At 45.6% G+C, this 24,082-nt stretch overlaps 1 protein-coding gene across 1 annotated transcript in view; it reads right to left on the bottom strand.

Moving 5' to 3' along the window:
* The window catches only part of LOC126541959 (sodium/potassium/calcium exchanger 5-like), an 81,395-nt gene that overhangs the window by 10,574 nt on the left and 46,739 nt on the right, over nt 1-24,082 (bottom strand). The window contains exons 5-8 of the mRNA XM_050188930.2: nt 21,119-21,202; nt 19,430-19,536; nt 2,669-2,769; nt 1,995-2,085 (exon numbers count right to left, since the gene is read on the bottom strand). Of these exons, the coding sequence (XP_050044887.1) occupies nt 1,995-2,085; nt 2,669-2,769; nt 19,430-19,536; nt 21,119-21,202 (383 nt within the window). The remainder of the gene's footprint in view (nt 1-1,994; nt 2,086-2,668; nt 2,770-19,429; nt 19,537-21,118; nt 21,203-24,082) is intronic.

Raw genomic sequence — 24,082 nt, 5'->3', positions numbered from 1 at the left:
AAAAGTGAGACTTCTCATTATATTAGCACCTGAATTTTCTGTCTCATAGCAAACAGTTTAACAACCAATTCGTTCAAGTCAATTGAGCAGAAGCATAGTGTAATTCATTTTCCAGACAGGCATTTATACTATTACGTTCGTTTGTGAACAGAATCGTTCGACTTGTTGAATTCTGAGTTTAATGTTTTTTCTCAACCGGTTTCCTTTTGTGAAAAAGCCACCGGTTGAACACTGGCCATAACCTCTGTGTTCCGGTACGACGAAGATACAGAAACTCAATTCAATGGCTAGCATCAGAAGGACGCTGGATTCGTGTGGACATTCCTGAACTGAAAATCTGAACGTGCGCCCATTGTCTCGTGGCTATTTCATTGTTTGAAATTTATGTATTTCAAGTTGACTATTAATTTTGAGACCGTAAATGTTAGCTCGTAAAATTATCACCATATCGATGAAAACAGAAAGACGATCAGTTGTGTTTATCCCACCCTCCAAATATTTCTCTTCGTATATTCAGAAAACTTGCGTAATTTTGTTTTCGACATGTTAGCTTCCTTTATTTACCTGCTAGAGATAGCGCGATAAGGTGCACTTGTTAATCACAGAGGCTTTCGGTTTGAGCCTAACCAACCACTTTTTTTCGATGAAAAGTTGTTTTATAAACACAAGAGTGTCGGCTTTGCAGTAGTTGGTACATGAACTAAATTTTAAGCTAACTTTCGCCAAGAAACCCTCGATTTATCAAAGCTTCTTAGCTTAATAGGCTCTTCACATATGCAAACGTCATTTCAATGCTGGTTGTTTGTTCGGTCACAAGCAAAATGTCGCCTAAATAAGACAGCTATAGAATGATAGATTAAGCAGACTCTATAAGTACAGAGCCAAAAAACTCCTAAAGCAGTTTCTGAAAACTTCAGCTTACACAAATTCGAATAACGTAAAGTTTATATTCTAAAGTCCAACGTTCGCTCTTCATCAAATTGAAAATACGGAGAATCATATCCCCTCCACAAGTTTGCGACATTGCCATCAAAAGGCCTTAATGTTTCAAAAGGAGTTGCGAAGTCTGTTCGTCGAACTACTTAAACAAATATAAGCAGCAGGGCTTAAGTTTTTCCCGTTTGACAACTGCTGACATCAAAGCTATGCTAAACCCCTCCCCCCCGCCCTCCTTTTTCTTTCATTATTTTACAAGCCATGTTTTTCTAAGTAATTTCTCTTTAATAAATTTATTAGTATCCCTCATTGAATTAGGGTGTCTTTTTCTTCATTTAACAGTTCTTTTATATTTGCTCTATCTTTTCTTTTCTTTGTTTCAGTCAACATCGGACAAGACATGTATTTCGAATCATTTGCTTATTTTCCTTTTGGCATATTTTACTCTTAACTGGACTCCTTTCGGCACAACTCGACTACTTTTTGTAAGGGCTTCATTCCACTGTCCAAGTCCTATCTCTTCCTACGTCCGGCTTTCTGCGAGAGCTAAGCCCACTGGACTGTCTTCGTGTGTTCGTATGTAAAAGTGCTTTTTCCATTCGTTCTTTTTTTTTGTAACCGCTACTTAATAAGAACCTGCAGTACACCTTAATTCACTATCCTCACTATCATACTTAATCTTTCCTCCTGTATGTTTTCAGATACCTCTCTCTCCCCCCGCCCACCCTACTTTTTCGTTCCCACTTATTCCTCTCACCCCTGAGGAGAGACTTAGCCATACAAACGCCGCTAAGGAAATTAGTCGTTGCCTTGCAAAATGTAGGCTCCTGGCTGATGATTCTTTTTTTCGTTCACTGTTTGCATTTTAAGTCTCCATCTTCCTCTTCACTCCTTGTCTTAATTTGTCATTGGATAGTTACTTCTAAGGGATATTTTCTCTGGCGAAATTAAGTTGGGCACGTATCCCTCTTTTAAATAGGTGCATGCAAATAAGTGCAGAACTAAGAGATCGTGCATCTCCCAGACTAAGTTTATCGCAACGATAGCGAAGAACTCACCTTTCGTTGAGACCACTTGGAGATGTGCGAGTCGAATGACATGTAGACTATGTACAGGATGAACATGAGCAACATGATCAAAGCTTCCCACCTGTAAAAGTGGAGCGGTTTTGTTGCAAAAGCAATTCGACGAGAATTGCTTTGACTCGCTATAGCAGAGCAGCCAACTACTGAGTTTGCGGCTGCTTTGCTAATTGATAAGTTTTCCCGCCACTTATATCTGCTTCTATAGGAATCCCTGATTTAGCGCTCTTCTTTTATCGGAAAACTTACAGCTTCGAAAAAGCCAGCTTCCTCTAATTGAGCAAGCCTCAACTTAATATTTCCTTCATAATACTAGGCTGTCATCACTCCCTTGTAACGTTGGCTTTTTATAAAGATCAGATGCCTATGTCAATACAGACCGGCTGAGGTCCCCGTTGTACTGAATAAACATAAGTGTACTCAGATATGTGGTTGGCGTCGCAGAACTCCTGAATTGCGTACATTCTTTGATGCCTCCGTTCGAAGGCCGGCTTTCAGTGACGGTATATGCCAAAACCGATTATTGGCACCATCAATCTTCTATTGCACTATAGAGTTCGGAATATCAGGTTGCATCATTGAGTAACTCCGCATTTTAGCTGAGTATTAAAATGACATGGCGGAAGCCAAGCGTTTGCGCGCTTACTTACCAAGCGACGCTGTTATCCCAGACGAAAACCACCAGGGCCAGGACAGTGATGGCGAACATGATGCAGTCTCTGGTCACCGGGTACCAACTGATGTCCACTGTCTAAGTAGAAAATGTCATCATGCTGTTAGCTTTTTGAGTCTTGATTGTGGTAACATTCTTCTTATTTTTATTTTTATACTTTGTTGATTTATTGTTCAGTACAGTGGTAAAGAGAGCATTACAAACTTTAATTTATCCATGAACCGAAATGACGACTTGATTAATATGAGAAAGAGAGAGAGAGAGAAAGGAAGAAGGAAAGGCAGGGAGGTTAACCAGACTGGGTCCAGTTTGCTACCCTACACGTGGGGAGAGGAATGTGGAGAGAGATAGAGAGAGAGACAGAGAGAGAGAACTTAGGTGTAGGATGTCTAGATTTCAAGCGTTATTTGTCGTGATGACCAGGTGTTTTCGCTCCCTATCTCGAGCTCGTCGAATCATTTGGGGGTGTGAATTGTTTAGGGTTCTGGAGCTCCCTCGATGACCTCTCATTGCAAAGGACGTTTTATAGCACTCTCGTTTAAACTACTACGCTCCTTTTCGATGCTCGAGCGCTCGTCGCCTTTGAAAGTATGCACTGCCGAAGCCGACGGTGGTTTGACGACGGCAGTATAACAACAACAGCCGGACGACGACACTAGGGTGGCATAAGGATCACGACGAATGCATGCCGACATGTCTTGAAGACGACTGTCTGACGACGATAGTACGGTGGTGATAGGATGCGGAAGACAAATTCACGACGGCGAAAAGACCACGACGGGATCGTGAGGATGGTATGACAACGAATATATGAAGACTGTATAACGGCTGTGCAATAACGATGCTGAAATGACGATTGTGTAACGACAATGGCATAAGGACAATGGGATGACGACGACTATGGGACGACGATGGGGTGAAGATGGGACGAAATAGCATAAATACAACTGTATTAGGTTTGTATGACGTACACAAGGACGATGACGAAGTTTCGTGTTCAGTTGGTGACTTCTGGTCCTGAAGTTTTTCTCCATTTATGTACCTTTTCATCAGGATCATCATCATCGGCCTGGTTACGCCCACTGCAGTGCAAAGGCCTCTCCCATACTTCTCCAACTGCCCCGGTCCTGTGCCAATTGTGGCCATGTTGTCCCTGAAAACTTCTTAATCTTATCCGTCCACCTAACTTTGTGCCGCCCCCTGCTACGCTTCCCTTCCCTTTGAATCCAGTCCGTAGCCCTTAATGACCATCGGTTATATTCCCTCCTCATTACAAGTCCTGCCCATGCCCATTTCTTTTTCTTAGTTTCAAGTAAAATGTCATTACCTCAAGTTTGTTCCCTCACCCAATCTGCTCTTTTCTTATCTCTTAACGTTACACCCTTCATTATTCTTTCCATAGCTCGTTGCGTCGTCCTCAATTTAAGTAGAACCCTTTTCGTAAGCCTCCAGGTTTCTGCCCCGTACGTGAGTACTGGTAAGACACAGCTCTTATGCACTTTTCTCTTGATGGATAATGGCAACTTGCTGTTCATGATCTCAGAATGTCTGCGAAACGCTCCCCCGCCCATTCTAATTTTCTGATTATTTCAGTCTCATGATCCGGACCCGCGGTCACTACCAGCCCTAAGTAGATGTATTCCCTTACCATTTCCAGTGCCTCGCTACCTATCGTAAGCTGCTGTTATCTACCGAGACTGTTAAACACTACTTTAGTTTTCTGCAGATTAATTTTTAGACCCACCCTTCTGCTTTGCCTCTCTAGGTCAGTGAGCATGCATTGCAATTGGTCCCCTGAGTTACTAAGGAAGTCAATATCATCAGCGAATCGCAAGTTACTAAGGTATTCTCCATTAACTCTCATTCCCAATTCTTCCCAATCCAGGTCTCTGAATACCTCCTGTAAAGACCCTGTGAATAGCATTGGAGAGATCGTATCTCCCTGCCTGACTCCTTTCTTTATTGGGATTTTGTTGCTTTCTTTATGGAGTACTACGGTGGCTGTGGAGCCGCTATAGATATCTTTCAGTATGTTTACATACGGCTCGTCTACACCCTGATTCCGTAATGCCTCCATGACTGCTGAGGTTCCGACTGAATCAAACCCTTTCTCGTAATCAGTGAAAGCTATATATAAGGGTTGGTTATATTCCGCACATTTTTCTATCCCCTGATTGATAGTGTGAATATGGTCTATTGTTGAGTAGCCTTTGCGAAATCCTGCCTGGTCCTTCGCTTGACAGAAGTCTAAGGTGTTCCTGATTCTATTTGCGATTACCTTGGTAAATAGTTTGTAGGCAACTGACAGTAAGCTGATCGGTCTATAATTTTTAAAGCCTTTGGCGTCCCCTTTCTTATGGATTAAGATTATGTTAGCGTTCTTCCAAGATTCCGGTACGCTCGAGGTCATGAGGCATTGCGTATACAGGGTGGCCAGTTTTTCCAGAACAATCTGCCCACCGTCCTTCAAGGAATCTGCTGTTACCTGGTCCTCCCCAGCTGTCTTCCCATTTTGCATAGCTCCGAAGGCTTTCTTTACTTCTTCCGGCGTTACTTGTGGGATGTCAAATTCCTCTAGACTCTTCTCTCTTCCATTATCGTCGTGGGTGCCACTGGTATTGTATAAATTTCTATAGAACTCCTCAGCCACTTGAACTATCTCATACATATTAGTAATGATATCGCCGGCTTTGTCTCTTAACGCATACATCTGATTCTTGCCTATTCCTAGTTTCTTCTTCACTGCTTTTAGGCTTGCTCCATTCCTGAGAGCATGTTCAATTCTGTCTATATTATACTTCCTTATGTCAGCTGTCTTACGCTTGTTGATTAACTTGGAAAGTTCTGCCAGTTCTATTCTAGCTGTAGGGTTAGAGTCTTTCACGCATTGGCGTTTCTTAATCAGATCTTTCGTCTCCTGCGATAGCTTACTGGTATCCTGTCTAACGAAGTTACCACCGACTTCTATTGCACACGCCTTAATGATTCCCATAAGAGTCGTTCATATCTTCAATACTAAGTTCCTCCTCCGGAGTTAAGGCCGAATACCTGTTCTGTAGCTCGATCCGGAATTTCTCTATTTTCCCTCCTACCGCTAACTAATTCATCGGCTTCTTATGTACCAGTTTCTTCCGTTCCCTGCTCAAGTATAGACTAATTCGAGTTCTTACCATCCTATGGTCACTGCAGAGCACCTTACCGAGCACGTCCACATCTTGTATGATGCCAGGGTTAGCGCAGAGTATGAAGTCTATTTCAATTCTAGTCTCGCCATTTGGGCTCCTCCACGTCCACTTTCGGCTATTCCGCTTGCGGAAGAAGGTATTCATTATCCGCATATTATCATGTTCTGCAAACTCTGCTAATAACTCTCCCCTGCTATTCCTAGAGCCTATGCCTGACTTGTCTCCAGCCTGCTTCTTGCCTACCCTGGCATTGAAGTCGCCCATCAGTATAGCGTATATTGTCTTGACTTTACCCCTCGCCGATTCCACATCTTCATAGAAGCTTTCGACTTCCTGGTCATCATAACTGGATGTAGGGGCGTAGACCTGTACTACCTTCAATTTGTACCTCTCATTAAGTTTCACAACAAGACCTGTCACCCTCTCGTTAATGCTATAGAATTCCTGTATGTTACCAGCTATATCCTTATTAATCAGGAATTCGACTCCTAGTTCTCGTCTTTCCATTAATCCCCGGTAGCACATGACGTGCCCGCTTTTTAGCACTGTACATGCTTCTTTTGTCCTCCTAACCTCACTCAGCCCTATTATATCCGATTTACTGCCCGCTAATTCCTCCAATAGCACTTCTAGACTCGCCTCACTAGATAACGTTCTTGCGTTAAACGTTGCCAGGTTCAGATCCCTCAACCTTCGCAACTCAGCTACCGCGACGCCGTTTCCCCATCCACTTTCTTGGGTAGAGCATCGCACACGAAATGCGAAGGTTGCGGAATCGTTCCCCACCATCGGCAAGTTGTTTTTTCCTCCACTTTCAGTTCCGTTCATTTATCGTTTCTTTATTTCATTTCTTAAGCACAAGTAATTTCCCCTATATTTTCCTTGGTGTCAGTGTTTGTTGGCTTCTTACGATATGACTAATAAAAATCGGGTCGAGGAATATAGGCAGAGAAAGGGAGCATTCCACTTTAGACGTTGCGATATTAACGAGAAATGTGTGCTTAGCCTGGTCATGTGAAGCTGACCCGTGGGGTTCAGATCACCTACTCATTTGGCTAACGCCAACACATACTGGAGGCCACTAGACTGCCGTCTATACAGTGACAAACTGGCACAAGTTCCCTCAGCTCATTTTAGAAGCACCATCTCAAGACAGTCAGTCCAAGCTGGTCAATGAGTGTCTACGGCAAGCTGCAGTACAACGACGGCGGAGTATAGGCTACCTAGCGCCGACCTTAAGCTTTTGCGCTGCATGTCGACCCCACTCCTTATAGGCGGGCACAGTCCGCTAACCGACGCACCGACTGGACTCAGTACAGCCGCGTTGATTCGGCCATACGGCGGCATACATGACAGCGTCGTCGCAAGAGCTGGGCAGCCTTATGTAGTTCGCTGCATACTGGAATTGGTTTAGTAGTGTATGGCGCATACTAAGGCTCTCCGCATTTTGAAAACCTTCAATAATCATACGGCTACACTATTCATAGCGACTGGCCAACCACCAAAAGATCTAGTGGAGGCATTTGCAGACCTTTTCGTCTCTCCTTTGTCTAGTGACACCACAAATGGCAGCCTTCCTTCTTTGATCAGTAGAGTACCATAACTGCTTCCTATGGTACAGCCTGCGAGAAAGATGAGGCAGATTTTAGTTTTGAGGACCTACGATACGCGCTCAGCCTCTCCGAACGCCGCACTGCCACAGGGGATGACGGTGGGACGTACTAAGCATTCTGGAACATTCATAAGAGTTTTCATGAACGTATATTGAAAAACTATAATGAAGTATGCAGAACCAGTGTAATGCCTGCTAAATAGAAACCGTCCGTGGTAATACCGATTTGAAAGCCCGGGCGCTCTGCAAGACACTTCAAGTCCTACAGGCCAATATCACTAACTTCAAATGTCATCAAGCTGATGGAGCGAATGGTCCTCTTTCACCTAAATGTCAGGCTAGAGAAACTAATTTTTTTCTCTAGTGTAATGAATGGTTTTTGTCACCACCGTTGAGCTCTGAGCAGCATTTCAGACCTTGTCTCAGCGCTTGAATTTGGTAAACTCCGTCTACGTTCTCTTCCTAGGCATACAGCAAGCTTTCGACTCGATTCCGCATTAGGCGATTATTTTCGCGTTTGCAACTGCGTCAATTTCGAGTCTTCTGCGCCGCTTTGTGCCCAATTTTCGACTCGAGCGCCAAATGAATGTGCTTGTCAGGAATAACGAGTGAATCCTGCAATGTGAAGTGCAGTGTACCACACAGCCGCATTATATTGCCGCTTCTATTTAACGCCGTGCCCCCAGCGCTTCAAAGTCGCTTGCCTGGGGACAGTGACTTCCTTGTGTGCAAAGCTATCTATGCAGATGATATTGCTGTGTGGATCAGCGGCCCTTCGCACCTTGGTCCGTGACTTCTTGCAAGCTTGCAAAGAGCTTTTAACGCGACTTCGGAGTACTTGGATGAAGTTAGCCTGCAGATATTGGCCGCTAAGTCGGCTGCAATAGTATATTATCCTAAACAACCCGCTCGTCGAACAATGAGTCGATGGTGTCTTGACGATACGCCGATAAGCTGGGTGCAACAACACCGTTATTTGGGCTCACTTGTGGAGGATCGCATCTCTTGGTGTCCTGCACTTAAATTTGTACGACGCAAATCGTAATCGCTCCTTAAGTATGTGGCCACCTTGACTGCTAGAGATGCCAGCTGCGGCCAAATAACGGCTCCGCAGGTGTACCAGCTATCTGTACTCTCAGATGGTATGTCTTACCGTATACTGCACCACCTAAGTGAATAGGCGCGAAGTGCATTGCCGCCCATCTTCAATGAGTCCTGGCAGGATGGAGATGACGCTCAAGAATGGTAGGCCAGTCGCCTGGTACCACTCCTCAAACATGGCAAGTCTCCTCTAGAGGTTACTTCATACCGCCCAATCGCGCTGGCTTGTTGCATTGGAAAGGTGATGGAACGAATGATCCTCGCCAGGCATGAATGATACCTCGAACGCTGTGAAGTTTAACCAGACACCATGGCTGGCTTTCAATGTCACTGATGCTCCGTTGACAACATCATCAATTTGGTTACCTATGTTTAACGTCAAAATGCGTGTAATAGATTATCTGTTGCCATGTTCCTCGACATCAAAGGAGCATATGAAAACGTTCTGAATGAGGCTATATTAGAGGCTCTGGAAATGGTGGGCCTTGGCGGTCGACTCTATCGTTGGACACGCAGTTATTTACACATGTGGTCTCTCTTTGTGAATACCGAAGACGTCCCAACTTCTAAACATTATACACATCGTGGAGTACCGTAGGACAGTGTGCTGAGCCCAACACTCTTCAACCTTGGGCTCATTGGTCTCATAGAATGTCTACCAAGTACGGTGAAGTTGTCAATATATGCCGATGACATCTGCGTCTGAGCATCTGGTGTGACGCGCCCTGAAGTGCGTGCAGGGCTGCAAAAATCTGCGACGTTGATATGGGCGTACCTTCGGGAACAAGGTCATAAAATTTCTCCAGAAGAATGTGCATTGATGAAAATTAGCTGAAAGCCAATGACTTCGTACGCCATATCCATCGATGGACAAATTATCTCTTACGCACAGGTTTGTAGGGGTAATCATTGACCGTAACCTTTGTTGGAGTCCCCATGTGGCCTACCTAAAGAAGCGCCTAACAGCCATCTCTCATCTTTTCAAGTTTCTTGGAGGAAAAGCCTGGGATACTTATGTACACGTGATGATGGAACTGTACCAGACGCTGTTTCTCGGGTATCTGAGGTACAGCTTGATGGTGCTGACCAGTACCTGCAGAACTAACATCCGTACACTCGAAAGTGCTCAGAAATAGGCGCTTAGGGTGTGCCTAGGGCTGTCACGATGTACGTCAACATCTGAAACCATTGCAATTGCGTATGACTACCCAGCCAAGGTTCGCATTGTTATGTAAGTGCTTAGAGTACATGTCAGACACCTTGCTCGCGCCCCTCTTCACTATCTCGCCTCACTGCCAGAAGACCGACCACGTGCCTCTTTTTTGTCAGACAATACTGCCTTATCGTGTACATCTGTCATCAGATTCCAGAGTGGCAGCGAGAGTTTTGCTTCCCCGTTAGTGCTTGGCTGAGCCACAAGTTCGTCTGACAGTACTAGGGATTCGAACGAAGGCACAACTCTCATCATTTAACCCATATCGCGGGTATATGGTTCCAAGTATCTGCCAGCGTCGTGGCGAGCCGCTACTCGAGGAAATAATGAAGCAAAAGGAAAAGTTATACTCAACTAGCGTTTTCTCCGGCTGCAACTCGTTCCTCAAGCATACAGACCAGCTGACTACGAACCGAATCCCTTTCATGGTCCTTGGGTCAGCCTAAACAAAGAAGGTTGAACTAACGAAGCAACAGCCATGCGTGTGACCGTTGAACTGGTGATGACAACTGAATGCACCTCGAGTTAATCACGCGGGCACCGATTCGATAAGAAAATTGGCCTTCACACCCCAGGAGATGCCGATATATACCGTCATCCAAAAGGAGTGAAACATGCAGCAAAATGTTGACCACCGAATTGCTATCAAGCTTCAACATTGATTTGGCGGCGCTTTAGTAATGTGTGTGAGGACTGGTGGCGTGAGTGGGGGGCCACCCTCCTCCCCCCCCCCCTGGTTACGGGCCTGGTTTTTCTTCTTCACCTCGGCTTCAAGCTTTTTTATAAAGGAAATGATGGCCTAATTCGCTCTAACTAACACCAAAGGTTGTGGGCCTTAAACCACCCCTCGGGCCAGGTGAAATAACATAGTCCGCAGGTAGCATACGCTGTTGTTAACATCTCAGCCAACTTTTGCTCTCGTACGCGGTCCGTGGAGCTCGCAAGCGGGACGCAAAGTCGCCTTTCTCTCAAACGCTTTCTTTTCAACAGAAGGCCCTGTCCTCACTCTCTTCTTCACGCTTTATGTCGTCATTTGACGCACTATTTTGTCATTCGTCAGACGCTTGCTATTGGTCAATAGCAGACCTAAAGTTGCGGTCGGCTGTATGGCGTAGGTATTGCGGCCGCCTCGGGGTGCCGCCACAAGTCCACTGGCTAAGCTCACTGCGGCTCGCTGAGGACAACCGCGTTTGGCTCGTCTTTAGCGCGTCGTAGGCACCAAAGGCGGAAGTCGTGGCGTCTACGTTAACATCCAAAATGAAATTTCAATTTCAATTTCAGAAGGCGGAGGGTTGTGGGCGCGCCCCACTGCGCCGTAACCTTCGCAGTGCAAAACTTTGAAGAAGCAACGGGAGTGCAGCGGCGGCCGTGTTTGATCACTTCCGCGCGTTTCCATATCTGTTGTCCATCCCACACCATTCACTAGATCATGTGAACACAGGGTAACATCTATGCAGCTTGAGTAATTATATCCACGAAGGAATGTTGGTGACCCATCGTTTAAAACAGTCAAGTTGCATTTATCTATGGCGCACTCAATAACGTTACCCCGTGCATCACAATGATCACGGCCCCAGATGGTGTTGTGTGCATTGAAGTCGCCACATATAAATACATTAGAATGAGCTATTTTGAAGATATCCACTAGCGCTTCTACTGAAATCCGGGTTGAAGGTTGTAGATATAGATTAATCACTGTTATACAGAGCTCTTGCCAAAGGATACTTTACATGCGATGAATTCCGGGAAGTCTGAATCACTGGACTGAATTTGATAAGATGGTAGGTCCTTTCTGACGCACAGGAGCACTCTGCTAACAGCACCTTGACGAGAAGTCTTGTATATCACATAATTTGAGAGGCGAAAGTCGTCATTGATTCCCGCCTCTTGAATGCAAAGTATTGGGAAGTTGCATTGCACAAGCAGTTTACGAAAGTCAGCACACTTCCTTCGATGACTGTTGGCATTCCACTGAAATATGGAGACATTTTTGTAACGGTTATTCATGCTCTGCCTGCCGCAGTTTCGGCCCGGATTGTTGACACAATAGTGCTTCTAGAGGCAACAAGGCTTTCACTTCTGGTAGGTTGTTTGCTTCCGGTAGAGCAGACAGGATTGCCTTAAGAGCTGCGAAAAGCATTGGCAAAATCAGTTGTGTCCCCGATGCTGTGGTATGTTCGCTATTAGCTGGTGTTACTTCTGCAGTAGATGAGTAAAGTCGCTGAGAGAAATGTGTGCGAGTACTGGAGCTTTCTTGTGTATTACTTTCTGCCTGTTGTCGTCTGGGTTTCCGTAGCACTGATGCATAAGACTGGGCACTTGACTGTGATCCTCTTGATTGGTCTCTTGTTTGCACTGTTGGTTGTTCTCTAGAGGAGGAATAGCTTGTTGATGCTCTTGGCTTTGGTGGTTCCGGTGCCCGCTGAGGTGGGTGATCTGGCACTGGATGAACAATCTCAAGGTTTGGGGTGGGTTCATTGCGTCGTGGTTGTCTTCCATGGATTAGTTCATGTCGACGCATTTGTGCCGCTGCTTTTTTCTGAGGGCAGCCTGAGAAGGAGGCGGCATGGTTCCCCGCACAGTTTGCACATTTAGGTTGAAGAAGTGACTTGCACTCCTTGTGGTCATGATCTTCTCAGCAGATTTTGCATCGACGTGTGCTGCGGCAGGTTTTCACCATGTGCTCAAATCTCTGGCAGTTATAGCAGCGAAGTGCTGGTCCTAAGTATTCCTCGACAGGGTGACTGGTGAAACCCAAGTAAATTCTTCCTGGACTAGGGCGATCGTCTCTGAAAGTCAGAATTACCGTGTGAAGTGGACGTGACTTTACTGCTCCATCTTCTTGGCGAGAATATCTTATCTGTCTGCGTGCCGATATAACTCCTGCGTCTTTCAAGAAGTCTAGGAGTTGTTCGTCTGTATACTGCAGAGGCACATGCTTTACTTTCCCAACGTTTCGCGTGTTTGACTCGGGGATGAAGGGCTTGACTTCCAGGCCGCCTACACTTGAGAGCATCAAAAGGCGTTTCGCCGACGCTAAGGAAGCAACGCTGACACTGAAGCTTCCATCTCTGTTCGTCCTGAAAGACTGTACTTTTTCTTTGGCAGCGGAAACTATTTCGGCAGACACTCGGTTTGGATTTACTTGCCAAAAAGTAGTACCTTCACTTGTTGGGCGAAAGAAAACCGGAATGCCTTCGGCTCGCTTTTTCTTGTACGTGACCAAAGTAAATGGTGCATCTTCACCCATCTCTTCTTCATCACTTAGCTCATAATTCGATGTTGTGTCATCGTACTTGCTGTCTTCTAGGCGAGGCTTCTTGCTCTCGGCTTCACCGTCAGCCATTATTCCTGAATTCGCTGAAGTTGATGCCGAGTTGTGGAGAACCAAACGTGCCGGCTTTATGAAGCTTTGTGACGCTTGCAAGGCCCCAGGCTTTTCATTACGGCCCGTAGCATCATTCATATGGCTTGTTACGTTTGGACGAGCATAAGGCTCGTGACGATGTTCTCGGCTTCCGACCACCGTAGCGGCAGGGTAATAGCCAGGTCCTCAAAAAAGAAATGTCGTACCTGTAAGGCGCCTGGCTCGTTGAATCTTCGCCCGACGTCTCGTTAATCAATCGTCGTCAATGGTAACCGTAAATGTCCAAAAACCAGAAAACTCAGAGCACCGCACAAAAACAGCGACCGAACAGATACACTTCTTCCAACCGAATCCTTTTCATGGTCCTTGGGTGAGCCTAAACAAAGAAGGTTGAGCTAACGAAGCAACAGCCATGAGTGTGACCATTGAACTGGGGATGACAACTGAATGCACCTCGAGTTAATCACGCGGGCACCGATTCGATAAGAAAATTGGCCTTCACACCCCAGGAGATGCCGATATATACCGTCATCCAAAAGGAGTGAAAAAGGCAGCAAAATGTTGACCACCGAATTGCTATCAAGCTTCAACATTGATTTGGCGGTGCTTTAGCAATGTGTGTGAGGACTGGTGGCGTGGGTGGGGGGCCACCCTCCCCCCCTGGTTACGGGCCTGCTTTTTCTTCTTCACCTCGGCTTCAAGCTTTTTTATAAAGGAAATGATGGCCTAATTCGCTCTAACTAACACCAAAGGTTGTGGGCCTTAAACCACCCCTCGGGCCAGGTGAAATAACATAGTCCGCAGGTAGCATACGCTGTTGTTAACATCTCAGCCAACTTTTGCTCTCGTACGCGGTCCGTGGAGCTCGCAAGCGGGTCGCAAAGTCGCCTTTCTCTCAAACGCTCTCTTTTCAACAGAAGGCCCTGTCCTCACTCTCTTCTTCACGCTTTATGTCGTCATTGGACCCACTATTTCGTCATTCCTAAGACGCTTGCTATTGGCCGATAGCAGACCTAAAGTTGCGGTCGGCTGTATGGCGTAGGTATTGCGGCCGCCTCGGAGTGCCGCCACGAGTCCACTGTCTAAGCTCACTGCGGCTCGCTGAGGACAACCGCGTTTCGCTTGTGTTTAGCGCGCTGTAGGCACCAAAGGCGGAAGTCGTGGCGTCTACGTTAACATCCAAAATGAAATTTCAACTGCGCGCCATGGTGACATTTAGAAGGCGCGGCGTTGTGGGCGCGTCCCACTGCGCCGTAACCTTCGCAGTGCAAAACTTTGAAGAAAGAACGGGAGTGCAGCGGCGGCCGTGTTTGATTGCCAATAACACCGCTTCTGCTGAACGCATTTTTGCGGCCAATATTTTTTCTGAAATAGCCTATTTACCTTTCAAATGCCTTTCTCCACTTCGATAAAAAGTGGTGCAGAGCCCCTTTAATTAAAATCGCCTTAATTAACCCCTCAGGTAGTGGGTTCAACACCCATCGAAGGTCGAGTGTTCGACTCTCTTCGAATTTAGTTGCCGTGAATTTTGGTGCTATGGCGCCGGACGACGTAACGCCGGACATCGGATTTTTAGTCCCATGAGCCGTCTAAGGCTTTCGCCTCAATAACAAACAGTTGCGTTCGGCATATTTATGCATTTTTAATGTGTACAAGTCACTTTGACGTGGGGAAGGTATTGGGGTTTTATGACTTCCCATGAGAGACTGGGGATGTGGGCCGCAGCCAGAAAACATTTTATCCAATTGCGGAAGGATACTGGTGAGAAAGGCGTAGAATTGGAAAGCAATTTGTTTTCTTCTTTTGTTTGGTCTAATCATGCATAATCGGTTCGTACACGTCATATCAGATTTGGAGTTCTTGCGGTTTTCGTAACGTAACGTGAAAGACAGGCGAAATCGGTATGACCCAAAAAATGTTTCGCCGATCGTGGGGTAACTGATTGCAGAAATGGAATAGAAATAGTTTTAATAGCTTTACCTTATAGTGCCCTAGGACGCTGCCACATAGGAGACTCATTCTTCCTGCTTAGAATTTCCTATAACTGTTGTGTTAACACAAAATGTCACGATTTACCCAGTTGCGTGTCATCTAAAATCAGACTATTTGCAGACGATTGTGTAGCTTACCGATGTGTAACAAGTAACACTGATAGCCACCTACTACGAACTGACCTGGACGCAATAAGTGCATGGTGTTCTAATTGGTTAATGCCATTAAATATTTCCAAAACTAAACTCATGTCTTTCACCAATAGGCCACGAATTCTAACCACCTACTCCCTTGATAACAACCTTGTGGAGCTCGCAACTACTTACAAGTACCTTGGCATCAATCTTCAGTCAAACTTATCATGGAATAATCATATTAATCTTACCCTTGCCTCTTCAAATCGTACTCTCGGACTTATTAAACATACCTTAAAAGAAGCCCCAATGCATGTTAAAAAACTAGCATACACAACATTAATACGTCCTAAACTAGAATACGCGTCTGCCATCTGGGATCCCGAACAAACTTATGTCATCAGTAACATCGAAGCCTTGCAGAACCGTGCTGCGCGATTTATATTTTCAGATTATTCACGTTACACCAGCGTCACCTCGTTAAAGAATAAAGCTGACTTGGACAACTTAGCACTTCGCCGTAAAATTTCTCGCCTAACACTTTTCCATAAGCTTTATCCCATCAATCACTTTACGATGATTTCTTTCAGTCACCAACAGTTATTTTTCCACGCCGTGACCATCCATACAAAGTCAAACGCATTAACTGCCAGTCATCCCATTATGCATATTCGTTCTTACCACGCACAATAACTGAATGGAACGCCTTACCATCAGTCATTGCCACGGAACTAGACTTGACTAAGTTTCAACATTTAATTCGCTCACGACTTGTCGACTAATCGTATTATTATTCTTTTTTGGGACTTTTACAGTGTTTTCGATGTTTGTTGGTGTTTTTCATTGCAGTTGCCTTATGTTCTCCTAATATGTACTAATGTTTTCTCTGTAATAATTGTGACCTAATTATCGTGTATATTACCTATGTTTCACTGTATTATTACTTCTGTTACACTCTCTTGTTTTTAGTATGTACTAACTATGGGTGACCAGTGCTTGTGATTGCCCCCCCCCCCCCCCCATGTAATACCCTCGTAATGAGGGCCTTTGGGGGTATTTTGAATAAATAAAAAATAAATAAGACTGACTTACGCTGCCGAATAGCGAATACGCTGATTTTACGGACAGCGGAGCATTCGTGCGAAAGGAAACTTGGCTTGGCTTTCTGGAAAAGGTTCGTTCGTTCGTTCGTTCGTTCGTTCGTTCGTTCGCTCGCTCGCTCGCTCGTTCGTTCGTTCGTTCGTTCGTTCGTTCCTTCGTTCGTCCGTCCGTCCGTCCGTCCATCCGTCCGTCCGTCCGTTCGTTCGTTCGTTCGTTCGTTCGTTCGTTCGTTCGTTCGTTCGTTCGTTCGTTCGTTCGTTCGTTCGTTCGTTCGTTCGTTCGTTCGTTCGTTCGTTCGTTCGTTCGCTCGTTCGCTCGCTCGTTCGTTCGTTCGTTCGTTCGTTCGTTCGTTCGTCCGTCCGTCCGTCCGTTCGTTCGTTCGTTCGTTCGTTCGTTCGTTCGTTCGTTCGTTCGTTCGTTCGTTCGTTCGTTCGTTCGTTCGTTCGTTTTGAAATAATTGCCAATAGGAAAACAGCAAAGCAACAAAGCGCGTCTCGAGCCGCTAGTGCACCAACAGAGCCACACACATCGACGTCTTGTACTGCAACGATTCGCGCAATGCTTCGCATAACGTAGCTGTCAACTATAGTTGAATCTGCCAAATCTGCCAAATGCTTCGCTGATGATATTGCCTTGCTTAGTAACTCAGGGGACCAACTGCAATGCATGCTCACTGACCTGGAGAGGCAGAGCAGAAGAGTGGGACTAAAAATTAATCTGCAGAAAACTAAAGTAATGTTTAACATTCTCGGAAGGGAACAGCAGTTTACGATAGGTAGCGAGGCACTGGAAGTGGTAAGGGAATACATCTACTTAGGACAGGTAGTGACTGCTGATCCGGATCATGAGAGTGAAATAATCAGAAGAATAAGAATGGGCTGGGGTGCGTTTGGCAGGCATTCTGAGATCATGAACAGCAGGTTGCCATTATCCCTCAAGAGAAAAGTTTATAACAGCTGTGTCTTACCAGTACTCACGTACGGGGCAGAAACCTGGAGGCTTACGAAAAGGGTTCTACTTAAATTGAGGACGACGCAACGAGCTATGGAAAGAAGAATGATAGGTGTAACATTAAGTGATAAGAAAAGAGCAGATTGGGTGAGGGAACAAACCCGCGTTAATGACATCTTAGTTGAAATCAAGAAAAAGAAATGGGCATGGGCAGGACATGTAATGAGGAGGGAAGATAACCAATGGTCATTAAGGGTTACGGACTGGATTCCGAGGGAAGGGAAGCGTAGCAGGGGGCGACAGAAAGTTAGGTGGGCAGATGAGATTAGGAAGTTTGGAGGGTCAACATGGCCACAATTAGTACATGACCGGGGCAGTTGGAGAAGTATGGGATAGGCCTTTGCCCTGCAGTGGGCGTAACCAGGCTGATGATGATGATGATGATGATAATGATGATGATGATGATGATGATGATGATGATGATGATGATGATGATGATGATGATGATGATGATGATGATGATGATGATGATGATGCCAAATTTTAGCATTTCACCCCATCGAAATGCGGCGGCAGCGGCCGGGCTGGAAGCGGCGACCGCGAGCTCAGCGGCTCATTGTCATAGTAACTAAGCTACCCCGTCGGGTACGGAGAGTAGGTAAGCCGACGACATCCCCAGACTGAGGTAACGATATTAATATGGCAATTTTAAGTTTCATTAGTCTAAGTTATTAAGTGGACTATCTCTGTGTACAACATAAAGGAAGGCATCGCTCGTCTGTTTAGACAGGTTTGGATTGTTTATTGCCTTAGGCCCCGAATCTACAATAACAGAAATGCTCTTCTGTTGTATAGGGTTTCGAGGAGGATCGAATTTAAGCTTTACAGATTTCTTAAAGTTAGGCACTGAGAGGTGCGTGAAATCTCCCTATGCATATAAGTTACGGGCCAAGGGGACACAAAGTGAGACGAGAATTGTCACTGTCACCCACCTAATTAACTAAAACCGTATAATGAACTTTTTTAATGACTGCAGTAAGCGGGCATGTTTGTATTAGAACCCTACAGGCAGTCATATTCGTACACACAATTTTATTTGGTAGAATTCTAGCATGCTCGTGCACCGAGATATCCGCCTGCAGGTTTTCGTCTCAGTTCGTATGTATTACGCATGCAAAACTGTGAGTATTGGCGCAAAGCTCTTTCCGGGCGTGGCATGGCTGTGGCGTCACATACTGACCGCATGACCTATTCCCGAGCCGCATAACGTATGTTTATTTTCACTTTATTTAGAAAATATGCATATAAAGCATAATTTTTATCACTCTGTGCACTGCTGCTCGCGTGCAGGGACAAGACGTGGGGTCGAACGCCTGTGTTTCCACGCTTTCATTCACTGGATATTTGTAAATAATTTGCGCTGACGGAGACAAAGTACTGGGGAATCGCCCCCCCATATACTCGACCACCCCCTCCGGCAAAAAAAAATTGTTTTACAACATGCCATCTATGTCTTGGTTAACATATATGGCTTTTTTTCTTGCTTTTTTTGCGGTACAGAAAGAATAGCTCGCTTCATTCATCTCGTCACGCCATGGGCGTCCCTCTAGCTTTCTCAGTTTATCGCCTAAAGATAGTGGTTCACTTATTTGTGTGCTGGCCTGAATGTGTCATATCGCAGGGATGCTTGGTTCAACAGTCCTGCGGAGCAGCCGATGCATTATCTCAGTTACATTGGGCAATAATCTGCGCTAGGGCACTTATCGGCCTTTTGCACCCGGCAGTGTGCAAACGCGCCTAGCACTGCAAATTCGTTGCAGAGCCAAACGACGCCTGCCACGTAACTTGTTTTTGCGTCGTCCTAACGGGCGCGAACTTATTTTCCTTTTGAACTAGACAAGAATTGTTCGCGTTACAGGGTATCATCTGCTGTGGAGGGAGCAAATTGAAGCAACCGCCCACACAACAAAGGCACGCCAATGTTACTTGTGGCAAATACAGTTCAATAACACGATCAAATTTGGGGGGCGTTCGGTGTGGATAAGGAGGGGCGGGGGTGTTGAAGATTGTTTACTGGTGTACCTTTTTCCAAATGATGAGTCCGATAACACCGGTGACTCCAACGATGTTGAAGACTGCTGAACCCAGTACTGTGCTCACTCCGATGTCGCCTTCACTCACAAATAGACCTTGTTTAGGGAGAAAGAAAAACAAGTTGTCAATTGGTATATTATCATCGGGACAAGGAGGAGGCTGACAAAATTAAACAAAAAGATAATTGCAGTTATTATCAATATTACAGCGAAGCTGTCTATGGCTAAGATCCAGGGATTACTTCGTGGCGTAATGTCGACAGAAACTATCATCTATGGCTCACACCCCCAAATGCAATGGTTCATACCCCCATAAGAAAGAGGCTAAAAGCACTCAGCAAAGTGAAGCGAACAGTGCATACATTCTTTGGAATCACGTATACAACATACAGAACAGCATACGCTTCAATAGATAACAAGCTCAAAACAAGCATCCGAACCACATAATTGATGATAAGGTGCTCCCTCACCTACATTCAATGCGAAGCACGTAGCGCTCCCCACATACATTTCCTGGTAAAGATTACTGTTGCGCAAGCTGTCGCTGCGACGGCAGCTCGAATGTAGCACACGAAGCAGCGAGTGGCGTAACCCCGCTTTCGCACGTAAAAGAAGAGCCCACCTTACAAATGATTTGTCTTTTGACAGTGCTATGGGAAGGCCATGTATAGTGAGGACGCCTGAAGAGCAGCATGCATACAAGGCGTGGTGAAATTTCTCTTCTCTCTGGTCCACTCTTTGTAGGTGCACGAAGTAGCGGCGCAATCCTAGTCGTAGGCCGTCGAAACGTCTTAGGCTAATATTTAGGTAAAGTACATGTGAATGTCGCCACGTGAATAATTTAAACCTACGTCACACTGGGTACTCGTTCTAGTTGTCGTTTACTGCTTCGCTGTTCAACCACTTTCACAGCCTGGATTGGAGACCATCTTCTTTTTTTTAGCTTGTTCCAGTGTTTCGGCAAGTATCAAAAGCAAGCATACAGAGAGTACCACCAAAGACTTTGGACTATTTTGTTTCATTTATTAATGCTCAACTATTGATTAACACTCAGCTGACCGTGAATACGTTTGTTTTACTGCATGTCTACGCACGCGCGTACGCAATGTTTGTAGACCAGTCCTCAGCTTCGTATTTCTCCCCGCATTTATTCCGTCGTTGTAGCAGAGAAGGTACATGTTCATGTGCGCTTTTCAGTACGACGTGCTTCTCTATAATGTATACATACGAAAGAAGTTCTTTCAAAATTTAAACTCTATGCTGATAGCGGAGGCGCATTGCGCAGAGACAGGCAGACGCGAGTGAGCAAGAAATCAAACGCAAGCGCAGGGAAGGCATTACCCGCAAATATCTAACCCTGAACACCTTACAAGCGTAGGGTAAGGTGGTCAGAGTAGTTAGCGACTGAAGCCTGATACTCAGGCCGCATGGCGGCCAGCTTTTCTTTTTTTTTTTTTTTTTTTTGCGCCCCGGATGAGCAATGGGTGGTCACTGAAGAGGTCAAATGCTGTCAAAATGCAGCACCTTCATCCTCACTTTGATGCGATACAAAAAATGCATGAGCTCGGCGTCCCCAGTACCCACCAAGGTAGAGCGCAAAAACAGTGCCGGCAGCCACGCGCTCCGAATATCGCGTTTCAATCGCGGAGCATTATAGCACGTATATAGTACGACTTACCGAAGACAGAAGAAAACAGTTCGGGTGCCGATGTGCCCATGGCCATGAAGGTTGCTCCGGCAACGTCAGTGGGAACTCGGAAGTCTGAGGAAAAAGCACACGAGACACCACAGAGACACGTTTTCAATGCATTCTAGAGCATTTTTGCGTTATTCTATAGTTCTCGGACGTTATTTGCCGCCCAGAGTATTATACCTAACATGGGAGTTACATGATCTACATTCCGCAGTTCAGAATGACTAAAGTTGAGTAAGTGGACAGGGATTCATGTTAAGGAAGGGCTTTTACACTGTCCTTCACATTCTACTTGTGTCCGTACGTGATTGCAAGCTTGCCTTTCCACACCATTTCTTTGTTACCACGAGACATAACTTACTTACGCGCATGTGTCATTTGGCTAGGGTGGACATTACTTGAACAATCTGTCAACCTTTTTCTCACGTTGTGCTATGTTCAAGATGAAATACGTATGCGTACACGCTTTGTGGGCTATAACGCTGTCGTGAGGTTTTCGCTCTCAGTATCGTTATGTCAAGCTAATGAAATGTGGCCACGTGCACATGGGCATTATGCCCCACTAGTAAAATGTGAGCTGTTGAGATCAACTCCGCCTTGATTGATCAATGAGCAGAAAAGGACATATATTCGGCATCACAACACTTGTTCTTTCAGCTGACGCTCAGCCAAAGTTCTTATTCCATTTTCAAAATAATTCAGTAATGAATAAGCCTTGTGCGTGCATACTGGTATACAATCAGCAACCAATTAATTTTATATCTTTAGCTCCAACCATTGACCAGCTCTTGAGGAGATATCTAAATGCATAGTGAACCACTCTACCACTCGCCACTAGCAGTCGGCCACAGGGTAAAGGAAACCGAAACAATCCAGGCCCCAGGATTTGGCAAATCTGTGCCCCGTCATATACGGAGACGGAAAATTCCATAAGCTACACAACAATCTCATTCAAGCTTTGCCGACACTAGAACCTCGTTTTAGTTGTGTCTTCAAATCAGTTCGGGCCTCTAACAATTTATTTATATTTACTTGCTTTCATTGAGTCCTTCTCACTGACGAAAGTGGGAACTGTGCCCCATCTCCAGGCAGTTGTGCGCGTCTCTCAGCCACATACTTATGTTTCTCGCTTCAAATATAAATAATAATAAAGCAACTCCACAGTAGACAGACTTTCGTTCTTGCACGTTTACACAAAAAGTCGCAGTTTCTCCTCAAAAGCGAAACATTAATAGTGCCTCTCCCTTCAACGCGTCTCTTAAACTTCAGATTACGTGACCTCCGGGTACTAATCGCGTGCGAATTCAGCGTACATGAACTCACCAGCCATCTCGGCTAGCTAAATGTTTGCACCCACCGGAGATTACTTCTAACGCAAGGTGCGGTCTGCGCGCGGTCGGGCTAGATGCGCGCTCAGCTGATCACGGTACCGCACACTCAATCCCCCCCCCGCCCCCGCCTCCCCGCCTTGCACGCGCTTTGTCATGTCACCTTCAACAACGAGCACGCATCAAGCCACCCATGCGTCTCGGCTCACACACCCTCGCACGCTTCCTCTTGCAACCACAGCATACGGCGCGTAGGTGCCTGGAGTGTCGATATAATTGACATCGCAATGAAATAACATATATTTCTGCCACGTAGGATGCATGCAGTGTCTCTCAGCGTTATTACAGTACAGTAGTTCGCAGAGAACTAGAGAAACTGAGTGGCTCAATATTTGGTCGAGAAACTACCACATAAAATCAATCCACAAGCAGGACGAACGCGAAATATTTTGTTCACACAGCGACAACTAATTGCAGGTGAGGGTTGGAAAAGATCTGCTAAGACCACGAAGAAGTGAATTTATACGTCACCATGATCATCATCATCTCGACTGCTGGATTAAGGCCTCTCTCTGCGATCTCCAATCACCCCTGTCCTGCGCCAACCGATTCCAGCTAGCGCCCGCAAATTTTCTCATTTCATCGCCCTACCTAGTCTTCTGCCGTCCTCTAATGCGCTTCCCTTCTCTTGGCACCCATTCTGTAACCCCAATGGAAAGGAAGGAGCATAGACACACAATCACAATCGGTCACTGTCACCGAATACTGTCATCGCACAGCACAGTGACACTTGCAGCACTATCTCTCTCCCCAGCGTAGGGTAGCCAACCGGATCTCTTTCTCTGGTTAACCTCCCTGCCTTTCCCCTTTCCTCTCACTCTCTCTCTGTAACCCTAATGATCCACCGGTTATCTAATCTACGCATTACGTGACCTGCTTTTTCTCTTAACATCAATTAGAATATCGGCTATACAAGTCTTCGCTCTTATCCAAACCGCTCTCTTTCTGCCTCCTAACGTAATGCCTAGCATTCTTCGTTCCATCGGTCATCGCGTGGTCCTTAACTTGTTCTCAAGCTTCTTTGTCAGTCTCCAAGTTTCCGACCCATATGTCAGCACCGGTAAAATGCACTGATTGTACACGTGTACACCTTTCTCTTCAATGATAATGGTAAGCTTCCACTCAGGAGCTCACAATGTCTGCTGTATGCGCTCCAACTCATTTATATTCTTCTGTAAGTTTCCTTCTCATGATCAGGGTTCCCTGTGAGTAATTGACCTAGTTAAACGTTCTCCTTCACATACTCTAGAAGTTGACTGGCAATCCTGAACTCTTGTTCCCTTGCCCGGCTATTCATAATTATCTTTGTCTTCGGCATATTAAGCTTCAACCCCACTCTTACACTCTGTTAAGGCCCTCAATCATTTGTTGTAGCTCGTCTCCAGTGTTGCTGAACAGGACAATGTCATCTGTAAACTGAAGGTTGCTGAGATATTCGCCATTGATCCTTACTCCGAAGCGCTTCCAGTTTAACACTTTGAATGCTTCTTCCAAGAACGCAGTGAATAGCATTGGAGATATTGTACCTCCTTGTCTGACCCCTTTCTTTATAGGTACCTTC

The sequence above is a fragment of the Dermacentor andersoni genome, chromosome 2, assembly GCF_023375885.2.
Source record: "Dermacentor andersoni chromosome 2, qqDerAnde1_hic_scaffold, whole genome shotgun sequence".
NCBI classification, from domain to species: Eukaryota; Metazoa; Arthropoda; class Arachnida; order Ixodida; family Ixodidae; genus Dermacentor; species Dermacentor andersoni.
This window is presented reverse-complemented; position numbering and strand designations above follow the sequence as displayed.